At 38.8% G+C, this 14,271-nt stretch overlaps 1 protein-coding gene across 1 annotated transcript in view; it reads left to right on the top strand.

Annotated features, from left to right (window-relative positions):
* Positions 1-14,271, top strand: part of ANKFN1 (ankyrin-repeat and fibronectin type III domain containing 1) — a 56,965-nt gene that overhangs the window by 12,088 nt on the left and 30,606 nt on the right. Inside the window, 3 exon segments of the mRNA XM_010143553.1 lie at positions 2,501-2,711; positions 7,186-7,380; positions 8,825-8,938. Coding sequence (XP_010141855.1) covers positions 2,501-2,711; positions 7,186-7,380; positions 8,825-8,938 — 520 coding nt within the window.

Raw genomic sequence — 14,271 nt, 5'->3', positions numbered from 1 at the left:
CAGCAGGAAGTTTTTTGCCTGCAGTAGACGCAGCATGTGACATACGCACTGCTGTGTGCATGGGGGACGTGTCCACGCCCAGAAAGGCCGTATCACAGTTCCCATGTTTTCACACTTTTAGAAGCGACGAGACTTGCCAACATATTTCAGCCTATTGCTTGTGTCTGAATTGTTCATTTGGAAAACCTGATATTTGCAATTTGGTCTCATTAGTGTTTGGATTGGATCAAGTAGCTTATAAAATTCATGCTCTGTTTCTTGTTTAAATGAGTGCAGCTTTTTGAATCAGATTTCCAATGAAATGAAGAAACAGAAATTTGCTCTTATTTTTTCCCTTTTGGTGAAACATTCTTGCCAATAGATTAGCTGTCAAGAGTGTTTATGAGAAATTAACTTAAGCATGTGCTTAGATTCTGTTCGGCAACTCACTTAAGGCCAAAATTTCACAAATAATTTAGGTATTTCATTTGGCAAGCAAAAATCCAAAGATGCGTTTTGGAAGGCATCTAGGCAGGTCTAAATCCTGATTCCTGATAACTGAATCCAACAATAACAATTCAAACCAAAGTTTAAAAAATAATTATCCAATGACTATACAGGTAGGTAAATCTGTTGTTTAAGAGTGTGCATATATTTTTGAAAAGGGCCAAATTATTTGTCAGCCATACCATTGTGTTGATTTCAGAAGTAGTACTGAAGTTAGCCATTTTTTTCTTATTATGTAACAGAGATTTCTTGTTTTTTCATGTAACACAAGAAACTCCTGAGATGTAGTATAAGATTTACTGAATTTCACACAAAATTGGAATTAAAGCCAAATAATGGTGTTAAGCACTTGGGGTAGCACTCTACAAATGCTAATTCATTCAACTTTTATGTACATACGTAAAGTCAATTGAAAGAGAATGACTATTCTGATTTCAAAGGGAAAACCACGTACGTACCCCGTGCCACAGAAGTGAACGGAGACACACCGAGTGTCCTGCCCAAGGGGAGCACCACAGGCCTGTCACTGAGTAACGGCAGGAGCTGCACCTTTCCGTTCTGCTCTCAGAGTGTCAGCTGGTGTTTCCCAAAATGGACTTAACTAAAAGACATGGAAACTAATGTAGTCATTCCGTTTACTTCAACCAACTCCCTTTGGAGTAAGCTCTCTATGAACTTACTACTAAATAAGGAGATTTTCCCAGCTGTGATCAGTTACAAGAGTAACACGATTTCACTTGTTTTCTGATTGGATCAAAACGCGGATGCTTCTGAAACAAAATTACCTTTTATTTCCATACACAACAGTATAGAGGGAGTTCCAAAATCAGTAGAAAAATAATTGAAATGGGTGTAAACTGTTAAGGAATAAACGCATTTTATAAAGTTGATATATATTTTTGGAGAATTTATGAATATATTTTGCATTTCTAATAATTTATATGAAAAAAGGTCTATCAGTTCACAATTCTGCATTCAAAATAATGAAGATTCAAAGAGCAAAGAAGTACAGCGCTTTTTTTTTCCTCTTTAGGCAGAACATCAATGATCTATTTATGTTAGTTTTGAGGACATAGTAGCATGACATAGAGCTGTTAAATGCGTATCATTGACTTGAGGTAGGAGTTGATGATATATAGCATGTATCAGAATCATACCATTAATTAAAATATTTTGTAAGTATAATAAAAATTCTTTTAATTTCTTGCCAGAGCATTTCATCACTTCAGGGTAAAAGCAGAGCACCAGAGTAAGAGTAAGATCTCTGCCTTCAGGATGATAAGGAGTTATATAAGCAAGACAGCAGATGAGAGGAGCTACTGGAATGAAAAGAAATATTGCTGCATTGCAGTAAAAATTTCTGACATTTTAAAGTTTTACCTTATAATAAGAGAAACATGTGCTGGCCTCTTTTCTAAAATTTTCTGGAGATGTGCCCTTTCTGATGACAGTATGTGCCCTTAATGACAATTTTTTGCCTTGAACAGAGGGGTGGATAAAGAATGCCAAATCTTGCTGCATATCATTCAACTGTTCCTTTTCTGAGACTTCTCTTATACCTAATGCTGAGGTAAGATCTAAGTATGTGATAATGAAATTAAATCTGAATCTTAAAATCTAGAGAAGAATCTGAAAACAAGAATTTGACAGAGACCCATTTTGATGAAGCACTTGTTTAAGTGGTGTCTTTCATTCTGTGTGGAAATCTACTGAAAAAAGTGTAGCTTATATAGTTTGATTACAGGGCAGATGACTAAATACGTATGGGTTTGTTGTGCATGGGTTTGAATCTCACTTGACTCTTCTCACAGACCTGACGCAAGTTGAAGCACACAAGCCCGGAGGCAGGCCAAGCTCAGTTTTGCTGCAAACAATTTCCATCCTTCCAGGTGCACCTAAGCTGGGGCTGGAGGATCAGTGTTTTATCGGAATCTCACAAAACTTAATTTTTCTTGTTTTTAACGCACTGACATTTGAGAAGTTTTACGAAACTTCTGTTTTTATCGATACACAGAATTTCCAGTGCAATGAAGCTATGTTTGAGGCCGTAGAACAGCAAGATCTGGATGCTGTTCAGATTCTTCTTTATCAATACACACTGGAGGAACTGGACCTGAACACACCAAACAGCGAGGGATTAACTCCTTTGGATATTGCCATTTTGACAAACAACGTCCCTATTGCTAGGACCCTTCTACATGTTGGGGCAAAGGAAAGCCCACACTGTGAGTAAAGAACATAAATTTAATTGACTTAGATAATTGCTGGTAGGAGATTAGGTTTGCTGCTGTTTGGGGAAATTATTTACATTACACACAAAAATTGGCTGTTTTTATCATAACGATACCAGCAATAGTGCCACAGTGCTGAAGGACATTTGCAGCAATACCTGCTTGTTGAATGAGTGCTCACTAGATCTTTTTTGTAGATCTTTTTGTTCTTTATGTCGGATGCATCAAGTGATAAATCAGGTTGAGCTTCTAATATGATTAACGCTGGGGCACCTGCATTAATATAAATACTGATAAAAATCTTTTAAAATATGGCAACATGAATGGAGTGATTCAAAGATCAAGGTCTGAAATCATGATCAAAAATTAAAGGATCATGGGGTTGTCTAGACTGGTTTATTTTGATTATTCTTTTGATTTTGGCTCTGCTACCTTCAGGAGACAGGCTGTGTTGAAATCCACCATTTCCATTATGCACAGACTCTTCACTTCTAATATTCAAATGGCCTAAAATCCCACTAAAATGGGAATTTGGAAGTTCTACAGAGCCAGAGAAAACCTAAACACAAAACAGAATTTCTCACTTTACTGGAATACCAATATTGCTTATAACTACATATTGTAGTTATAAAACTCCTTTGTATCCCTTCACGGGCAGTTTTTTGCACAATTTGTGGGTTGGAGGGTGACTTACCAACCCAATTAATCAACCGTATACCATGACACAAACTCTGACGCCTTACTTGCATCTAAAAATACACCAATGTAAGCGAATTTGTTTTAAACTGTCAATGCCTATATTTAGGACATTCCCAGCAAGGCTATAATGAGACTGTGTTTGAGGGGTTCGGCCACTGCAGACTCTGCCATTAATTTGAAGTTAGTTAAATTAACAACATTTAGTGCTGGCATGTCAATCTCCGTGCTCCAGGAAATTGCACCTTGAGGCTACTAACATTGCCAGTTTTTTCACTGGAGAGTGTGTGTGCATGTGCATGTGTGTGTTGGGTTTTTTTGCCAGACCCTCAGTGTTGGTACACCTTTATTGCTTTTCTATGTCCACAGCACTTATATTATCATTTATTCTGGCCTCCTTTAACCTTCCCTGGAGATTTTAGCATAGTGTAGCTGCTCAGTGAAAAGAGTTTTTTAGTTTTATATTTATTTGTTTATTTTTCTGTCATGGTTCATGACTGAGGCTTTAAAAAAAAGTGTGACAGCATTTAGAGTACATGATTGACTGCTGAAGCAACATTCATTAACCATGACAAATCTAGAGGAAAACACAGTCTTGAGTGTTCTAAACAGCAGTAAAAAAGACTAAACTAATTTTTCATTGACCTCATCTGTAAATAAATGCAGTCTGATGGCGAGCAGGGGCAATCATAAATTAGTATTCATTTCCTGTAATTAATGCAAACATGCCTATGAACACAGAGAATATGAATATATAACCACCTCATTTCCATTTCAAAATATACCCACCAAATTTCCACTTCACTTATCTTGATTTTTAGTTTTGCTGATTGAAATAATGGATGAAGCATTCTCAATAAAAAGCAAACGATTGTTTGTTTGGGTTTTTTCATCTTAAAGGTTTACAGTTGCTACTGGAGAGCAAAATGCAAAAAGCTATTTTCAGACTCAAAACAAAGGTTCACAGCATCTTTGTATGTGCCTTCATTCTTGTGGAACTGATAGCATTGATAGACTTTCAACTTTCTCAAGTCTTTCTGCTTTGCTTTCTGTGCTGAATCAACCCTCTTAGAATGGAATCCAATCTGTTGGTAGCATCTCATGTGATCCAGCACCCAGCCGGAGCATTTTCATGGCTCTGTGGCGGGCAGTTGAGCAAGACTTCCCCAGGCTGAGTGGGAGAAGATTTCAATTCTGACTCGCCTCAGTTTTGAGATGGGACACAAGCATCTCAGTCTCACTGGAAGTGTATAGGGCAGATGCACAGATCTGGGACACTGTAAGGTGGAGGAATTCCCCATTCCAAGTGCGCATAGAAAGCTTCCTACAAAGAAAACTTTTACTCTTCCACTCTGTTAGTCGTAGTGATCCAGATGAAACCTCATTATAGCCCCTAACGTAATGCTGTAGAAAAGAAGATCTGGAGGACAGATAGCTTCCATCTGTATCGCCTGGATATCTGCCTGGAATAGGAACAACAGCAGATACAGCAACAGAAAGTAAAACCATCTTCATTTCCACATGGAACCCAGCATCTCTTAAACACAAAGTAAGATCAGAGAGTACAGCATTTAAAATATTAATTTAGTTGGGGGGGGAGGCAAAGTGCACTGTGTTATCTTTTCAGTTACTCTTACTCATCATATACTCATGGTTTGGCTTGGCTTGTTCATGTGAACCCAAATAAAAACAAGATTAACATTTCCAGTGGCTGATTGGACACATTTCCATGACCTGACAATTGTGGATCAAGATCTTGATTAAACAGATAGAGCCAGATCCTTAGAGAGAACTTGAACCAATGCCAGTTCTCAATCACCTGAAGTTCTGGCACATAAAATCTCCTTCCTCAGTCCTGTTGTATTATCAGATGTGTTGCAGGCTTATTGTAGGCATGGATCCAGGAAACCGTATCACCTTTGGCCTCCCAGTAAACAGGCAGTTCTGAGGATACCAGCAGATTCCAGCAAGCCTGGCCGTATGCCTCTGATGTCCATATGAAGAATGATCAAACTTCAAGAAGCATGGCTTCAAGCCAGCTTCTGAATGCAAAGTCGTACCGACAAACATGCTTCAAAAACAATCTTTTGGATGTCGGAGGTGTTGAGTAATTCTTTGCTCTCCTCCTGTGGCTTTAAAGATCCCATGGCACTTCTCACATTAGTATATAGCGTTATTCTTAGCCTACGCTAAACTTTGATTGTGATATTGTTGAGAGGCAGAGGGCTAGAGTTAAAATAAGAGGTTCAGACTGGATAAAACAAACAGCTTTTTCACCATAAGGACAGTAAAGCAGTGGAACACATTGCCTAGAGTTGTTGTAAAGCCCCAGTCCTGGGAAGACCAGACTGGCTAATGCCCTGCATCATTTGGTCTGACCTCACAGACGACCCCATTTGGAACAAGAGGCTGGACTAGAAGAGGTCCTTTCCAATCTGATTTGTCCTATAATCCTGTGATTCCAGCTTAGGAACAGCATTCCTATGCACAGGCATCTTTGCTCGTGTTGTTTTGATGTCACCAGCCTATCAGAATCTTAGTGCTTTATTTGGTACAGTTTGATGTCTTAAAAACATCCCCTGCTCCCGGCTTATGCACGTGAATTGTTGGCGCGTCCTGCGCCAGATTCATGCCGTTCTTCTAAAAACCTTGGGGAAACCAAGAGCCTGGCTGTCTCTACATAGCAACTCCCCATCACTGCTGAGAGTAGCTGCTTGTGCTAGGGCAGTGTTTTCAGTAAAGAGGGGCCTTTTAAATTCAGACTGTCTTGGAGCAATTCTGCAACAATACCAGACATCAGAGAAAAGTGATGTTCTGTGATTGCAGAATTCCTTCTCTTCTGCACCATTTCCTGCATATTGAACATCAGATCAGTGGTTGCATTTCACAAGTCCTATGTTCTGAACTGCAAACAGTTTGAACAATTTCAGGCTAAGAGCACTTGTGAAAACAGGGCTTAATTCACCACACTTCACTGTACCATCAGGGGGCTGGTTCAGGGTAGTCTTGTGGACTGGGGCTAAAATCAAACCTATTCTAGTTTGCAAACTATGTGATCTTCATTTTCACCTTTACAGAGCATGCAGTAGTTCATACAGACAATCTGAATTGCTAAACATCAAATTAAAATTCTGAGCACTGGAGAAACTCCAAACCTCCATGTGTCAAGGTGCTCGCTGTCTGACCTGCCTAGTCAGAGGACTGCCTAGATATTACATGGGCAAAACTGTGGCACAAAGAAGACCTGGGCAGAGATCCATTCTATACCAACCATGGCCCTTAGGCACAAAACTCTCATTCTTAAGTTTGCCAGTTAGATCTCTCTTTGCTTGTAGAAATTTATGCATTGTATGTGTTTATAGGCAGTACAACCTTCATGATACTACAGCCTTTACGGCACTACAGCCTTTATGGCATTAAGGCAAAGTAGGGCTTGGGTAGAAACTAAATGCTTTATTATTTTAGTTCGGTTTTAATATTCCACCAACTTAAAACATATGAAATTTCAGTCTAATTAAGACTTTTTAAGTATATGAGAAACAATGGAAGAAAAAAATTGCTCAATTTATTCATGTCATTAATCCCATTTAAGTGGTCAGATCCTTAAGTGGTATGAATTGGCATGCTCTAATGCACTCGATGGCAAGATAACTACTGGAAGGGAAAGTGTTCAAGGATCTGCCCTTATATGTGTTGTATTGGAATGTGCAAGGCCAGCACTTTGTCACGTAAGTCCACAAAGCAATTACTTACTTTTCCCTTTTCTTGGTAGTTGTTAACACGGAAAGCAGGTCAGTGCACCTGAGTACATTGGTGCAGGAAGCACAGCAGCGGGTTACTGAACTGTCTACACAAGTGATGAATGAAGGCTTTGGTACAGACAACTCAGAAAAAGAGAAGCAGCTGAAAGCCTGGGAATGGCGGTACAGGCTCTACAAGCGCATGAAGGCCAGCTACGAGCATGCGAGTGAGTAGAAGGAAGTAGCTGCAAAATTCAAGACAAGAACTCTGTAACTGAGAGCACTCTGCCCTTGCTGAGCAAAGCTGCTCTCACTACTGATCCTCCCAGCACTCCTGTGAAGCTGACGAATATTAGGGTGGGAAACTGAGGCACGCTACTAAATGGCCTTCCCAAGAATGTGAAGGAAATTGATGTTAGAACAATAGAGGACTAAATATCTGAGAGCAACAAGCACAAGCTCCTTTAGGAGTGGGCTGCATAAAATTGATGGGACCTCCAAAGTCTTGGTTCAGGATCTGATGATTCTGTCCTGCCTGCTTCTCTTCTCCTTTACTCCTGGATCTAATTTAATGCACCCAGAGTTTAAAAGAGGATGATTAGAAAAGAATATATTAACAGGGAGGAAGAGTATCTCTTGTATTTGATTTTTTTGCTTTAAATTGTATTCTGAACACTTGATCAAACAATGGAATTTCATTTTACATAGAAAAATTGTGAAACTTAATCTTAATTTTGGCATCTACGTATAACATTTCATCAGCATAGTCACAGATTGGGTCAATTTAAACAGTTGTACAAGTGAGTCTGTACCCAAAGTAAATGTGAGTTCGGGCCCAAGGGGAAGAGTAAACAGGGCTGAATTGTTTCACATGTAGATCTTTTAGCTGTATACTATTCAATGAAATACAATCACTGCCATTAATATTTTTTACAACCATATTTATAAAAATGTAAATACAAATAATTTTCCCAAATTTTTTGTATTCTGAGATTATTTCTTCAAGACAGTTGTAGTGTTCCTTGTACTAGACACTAAATACAGGAAATACAGCAGTAGTGTAAGTTCGTATCATGATTTTTTAAATCAATCCTAGCAGTAAGTCATGACATTTTGTGTTTGATTTCTGAATTGAGTCTGACTGATATTCTGTGAATTAAGCTGTTTAAAAAAAAAAAAGTTAAGCCTCAACTGACAACTGTATTTTGAAACTGCTACCCTAAAAAGTTTGTGGAATTTGCCATTTCTGAATCTCAATAATGGAAAAATGTTTTCTGTTATTTGATAAATTTGAGTTTGTTAGTGAAACTATAAAGGTTTAATTAGCTCTTTGTGGTTTTGTCACTTCTCTCTCCTCCTACCCACCCCAAGAGATTTATAGGGGCTTTTCATTGACATAATTAGCATGAATCTGTTTTATTGGGTTACATATATGCAGGAAGATATTTTTAACCAAAAGGAGCCAAAAACCATGATAGAAACAAATGGTGTCTGCAGGATATTGTTAGCAGGGGCACTAATTAAAATGCTCAAAAGGCAGAGAACACAAACACCTACAACCCAAAGCTCACAATTGCAGGGTGATTTTCAGTGGGTTCTTTGAAGACTCAGGAACATTGTTTGAATAGGATTTGTTGTGCTGAAGAGCTGATGTTTTCTCTTCTCTCCCAGGAGCCCCTGAGGCGCCAACCAATGTCTGTCTCATGGTAACAAGCAGTACATCACTCACTGTCACCTTCCAGGAACCTCTGACTGTCAACTCAGCTGTGGTGACCAAGTATAAAGGTACTGGATTTAGACATCTTTCATCCACCTTAACAATGTACAAAAATCTGAGATCCAAATGACGAAGGTGTTTATCCACAAGAGATTATTTTACAACGTTAGTAATGTTTGAATTGTTATTTTCCCAGTTAATAGCTGTAGAAGTGGAATTTTCTTAAAATATTCCCCAAAGACAGAATTTTTATTTTAAAAAGAAAAATAAATTAACCAAAAGCTTTCTACGTGAGTGCTTTGAAGAAGTTCGCTTGACTCACTGTGGTTAGAACATCAGCTCAATGACTGGGTTGAGATGAGCAGTTATAAAACACAAGCTAACTTTTGGTGCCTGTGGGCTCCTGTAACCATGTGTATCCTTGTAAATGCCAAACCCACACCACCATTCCTTAAAGGAATGCCTCTGGAAGCTGAAACTTTTGGCAGAGGAATTATACAGCCCAACTAATTAGCTATTCCAGGGCTGCCACATCATTCTTGGAAGTGAATACATTTGGGGTGGCACCAGTTAGATGCAAAGTGGAATGAATAGGAAAATGCTTCCATCTGAATAGCACTCTTGAATAGAAATGGTTTTAAAACAGAATTTCTGTTCCACAGGAAATTCCAACATTAAAAAAAAAAGGTTTATTGAAGATTAAAATAAAAATGAGAAATTTTAAAATTTCCTGTTTAAAGGATCTTCCAGGTTTCTAAAACATTTGGAACAGTAAGTTCTTCAGTGTTAAGTGCAGCCATTCACAGTCTTCATCTTCCAGTGGAAGCCTGAGTCCTGCAGGTCAAGGGGCTGGAAAGCCCTGTTCTGAAGGTTTTCTTTGCTCAGCCCAGGGGAGTCAAGGAGTGGGGAGCCTGAAAGTCCTCTTAGTTATTTCCCACTGTATCTCTCTTAATGTTTCCTGTTGTGTATGTTTCTTTGCATTCGTAGCTAAAAACTCATTTAAGTGGTACATCAACCTTGGATTTCCAGACACATAGAGAGAACCATAATGGCTGTGTTGTTGGGCATTCTATTTCATGTTCCCACGTGTGGGAGTCAACAGGATAGAGTCAGAAAGCCCCAGGCCATAGAGGTTCATGGAGCTCTTCTGGATGTGGGACATGGCAGTGCACATGCTCCCCTGGCATCAAGGACAAGCACCCAAAGGACTCCATGAGTTTATTTTGGAAAAAGCAGGTTTTCTCTTTCTTCCCTCCTCCTGCTTCTGCTCATAGATACCAGTCATCACTGGTTATGCCCAGTAAAAAATTTTTTACATTGTTAAAAAAAACCCTCCCAACCTCCCAGACATCACTAAAGCCATTCCATCCCTGATAGCCTCGGCAGGAGGGTGATTCACTGTATTACACCTAGTCAACTGTGCAGTGCTGCAGGAAGTGTGATTTTCAAAAACGTCAAAGCCCTTTAAAAGCCTAAATCTAATTTTCAGCAATGGGTTGGGTTGCCAGGAAACTAAATTTCATTTAAGGGCTTCCTACTGCCTGATTTACTTGTGAAAACAATACTTGGGCTCCTAAAACACTTAAGTTTTCTTGAAAATACCAGCCTGCTCTTTCTAATACACATATTTCAACGACCTTGAAATATTGTCCGCGCTATAATTCTAATGATTGTTGATATTTTCACAGTAAATCAAATTCTCAAATAGATTGATCTTTTAAAATAATTTTCAGAAGGTTGTAGTATTTTTCTCCTATGTATTCATTTGGGCTGAGTCTGTCTGGCACCATGTCAGCTCTGTCCTCTTTTTGGTATGAACAACATTCAGAGAAATTTAACCCAACCTGACCTAACTTTCTAATCAGACGAGGTAGCAGTGCTGTCGTATTTTGAATTACCCTCACTGGTGATCATTTTATGCTTTATCAAGTTGACAGTTAGTTTTGCCAGAATGTTCTTTTTAAATCCTTTATCCCAGGAGACTTGTATATTTGTGGTTAGATAAAAAGAAAGATCATTAATAGCTCCTTTTGGTGACTTTCGGGAATTAATTAAGCACTAGTTGTGGAATTGTTTATTACATTATGGAGTGAGATTCTTTGTGGTAGTTTGAGGGGTCATAAAACAAACCTTTCAAATGATCACTTGCAAGAATGATTAGAACCAGCTAGCAATTACTAGCCCTGAAAGGAGAGCTTAATAACATTGCATGAGAATCTTTTTAGTCAGATATATAAACCTCCTATCCAGAAAATCATCTGAGCATTTGGCTAATTCAGGGACAAAAGCTGTTAGGATTTTTTTCCCCCTCAATACTTTACCATTTTTTTTCTAAGCAAATTAAAATTCAGAAGCATTTGCTGCAGTGTTTAGGGAATACCCACTCGTTAACAGAAGCTAATAATGTTCTTTTCTCCAGACCTGAATTACAGGGGATAAAAACTGACATCACCTCAGTTTAGTTTAGTTCCCTAAAAACAGTGAGAAGCTGCCAATTCCTTTTTTCTGTGTCTTTTTTCTTTTTTTTTTTTTAAGATATTTTTTCCAAAGCTTTATTTGCTCAAATATCATTTAGAAACTGGGCTTGGAACATTATCTAACTGTCTGCTTTTTTCCTGTGTGTGATCTTTTCCCTTGTTAGCTGTATAACTTACAAATAATAATACAGGAGAATAATACTTTGCACTCACTCTCTAACCACTAAAACCATCTCACTTCATTAGGAGATTTAATTTTAACCACACACGGTGAATGGGTATTGACTTTGGTGTCCCAGCTGGATGGCAGCTCAGTGACTGCATTCTCTTGAGCCATTGCTTTAAGGAGCCAGAGTATTCTTTACTTCCTCTCCTGGATTGTTGTTTAATGTTGCAGGCACCATCCTAATGGCTCCCTTCAGTTTCCCTCCAGAGAAGGCTACAGCGTGGTGGTGGCTGACGTGAAACGATTCCTATGTATTTTGTAACTTAGTAAAGTGTTTTGAGGCTGGAAGCAGACAGGCATGACATAAATCAATAATAATAGTAATAATCTGCTCCATGCCGGAGAAAAATTCAAAGCCAGAGACACCTCACCCCAGCCAGTTGTAGGAAGGATGTGAGGCATCCTTGTAATATTGAGAAGAAAAACCACTGCCCTTGGCTAATCATGCCCTAAAGTCAAACTTCACATCCCATAGTGGAAGTACTTAAGACCTGCTTCAGTTTTGAAAACACAATCAAAACGTTCCACACTAATACACAAAATAACTCACTGCAGTCTGAAGCTGGGGTGGACCTTCTGTTTACACTTCCCTACTGTTACTGCACAATGTATTTTTATCCTAGAGCTACACTACTGTAACTATCTTGATGCAAAAAATCTCAGCAGCAACATAATCCAGATAGGCACCACTTGGCTGCTAGGAACAGTCCCAACAAAGCTGAGCGGGAAGCGCTTGCAGGGCTTCCAGGACCTGTTGTCTTTCACTAATTAGCCTTCCTAGGGTTCACACGTTCCACACAGCACATACTTATAACAAAAGCAGATTCTTTTAGAGTGCAAAATTAGAAGTAATGGTAAATAAATTTGTGGCACCTATTTTCTGTACCTTTCAAACCTGATTATTGTTTTGGTTTTACAGTGAATACGTACAGGTAAACCTCTTCTTACTGCACTATTTTTTTGTTCATCCATTTCACCTCAGAAGCAGTCATAATAATGCTGTGATGCCTAAGTATAGGATATGGAAGAAAAATGGATATAGCGCTGCTCATTACCTACTGGAAAGCATCGCTATGCAATGGAAAATCTCTGTTTATATCTTATTTACAATATTTAAACAAGCATGTATATTCCTTTTTGGAGGAAAAATGAAGCAGCTTGTATAACCAAAGTTGAGCTAATTTATTTAAGAGCCTGGAACTATTTATGTTTGAAGAGAGAGGAAGACAGAAAAAAATCGGAGCCATGTTTGAAGTAGCACACAAAGCTGATCTTCTTTCTGTTTGGATGTAGCGTGGACTTGGATGCCAGGTTATTTTCCAGATAATGATGTTAAGCTATCTAGACCACTTTGACTCTTGTTGCCTTTTTTGTTTAGTTTGTTATTTTAGCAGAATATTTTATGTTTGTCAGGACTGCCCAGCTGCCTTCCAGAATTTCTGCTGAATGTGGAGAAGGTTTTTTATTTTCTATGTCAGTGTAGCTCTTTAAAAAAAACAAAAAAAACCAAAAAAATATAACCAAACCACCCAACTCTCAAAAAAACCTCCCGCATCAGCTTAGATCACGAAAGAAGGAGTTATGCCTTGCTCAAATTTTGACAAGAAGTCATTCCCTGCCTCCCTTCTTCCAAGGCAAGTTGTGGTTCATTTTAGAATTTTTTGCATAAGTATAATTGAGATTGTCTTTAAATCACCGGTTCCGTCCCATCTAGACGCACAGTGGTCGCGGTATGTTGCTATTGCAGGGCTGCATGAAATGGGTTGGTTATAGGCAAGTCTCTTTGTCCAGGAGAGGCTGGTGCAACTTGGAGTCATCACTGGAAGTCTCAGCTGAAGGATGAACGGAGCTGCCTTTCCATTAAGGGGCAGCATCAGGGATCATGGCATGAGGAAGCTGGCCAGGCTGGGCCTGTATGGTCTGTGTTCCTTAGCTCAAAACCCCCTATATTTGAGATTCTCAGTTGACATCTCACTGTGTCAACGGAAATTTTTCATTGAAAAATTCAGTGTGAAAAACCTCAAAGATTTTACAAAAAACATCTAAAAATTTTGTGTGATTCTTCATGCTTTACTCTCAGGGGTAATCCTTTCACAACCAAATAATCTTATCATTTTGTGCGGGCTTCTGCTTGTCCCTGCGAGCACGTACAAACAGCAGATACCGTATGTTGTGTAACTATGTATTTGATTCTCAACTGCTGACTTGCATGTTTGATCAAGTTTGGATTTGTTCCATAGCAGGCTTCCTGCAGTGATCCTAGTACAGTTCGGTGGGTTTGACTGCAGGCAGATTTGGCTCCTCTGATAGGTAGAGTTTACCCAAAGACCTAAATACCTACATACACACACACACACACACACACATAACATGTCTAGCTTTTTTCCCCTCTTTGGTAACGACTAACGGTTCACATAGTAGTGTCAGAATAGAAAATAGCAAGCCAGAGTTTTCTTTGATTTCTAGAAGAGCCCTGGTTATGGAAATGAGTGCTTGCAGAAGTGAATCTTAGGTATGAAAATGTGATGCTTTCCTATTACTACGTATGCATCCTTCTAAAGCAGCTGCCAGGTCACTGCTTGATCCTGTTCCAGTCTACAGCGGAATTAAGTAGCATTCTGCATTCAGCTTGATCTTAAAACCCTTTTCACTTATTATTCAAAGTTTCTTTATGTATTTTGAAACTCGTTCTTTCTTT

This window comes from Buceros rhinoceros, unplaced genomic scaffold (assembly GCF_000710305.1).
Source record: "Buceros rhinoceros silvestris isolate BGI_N320 unplaced genomic scaffold, ASM71030v1 scaffold2059, whole genome shotgun sequence".
NCBI classification, from domain to species: Eukaryota; Metazoa; Chordata; class Aves; order Bucerotiformes; family Bucerotidae; genus Buceros; species Buceros rhinoceros.
This window is presented reverse-complemented; position numbering and strand designations above follow the sequence as displayed.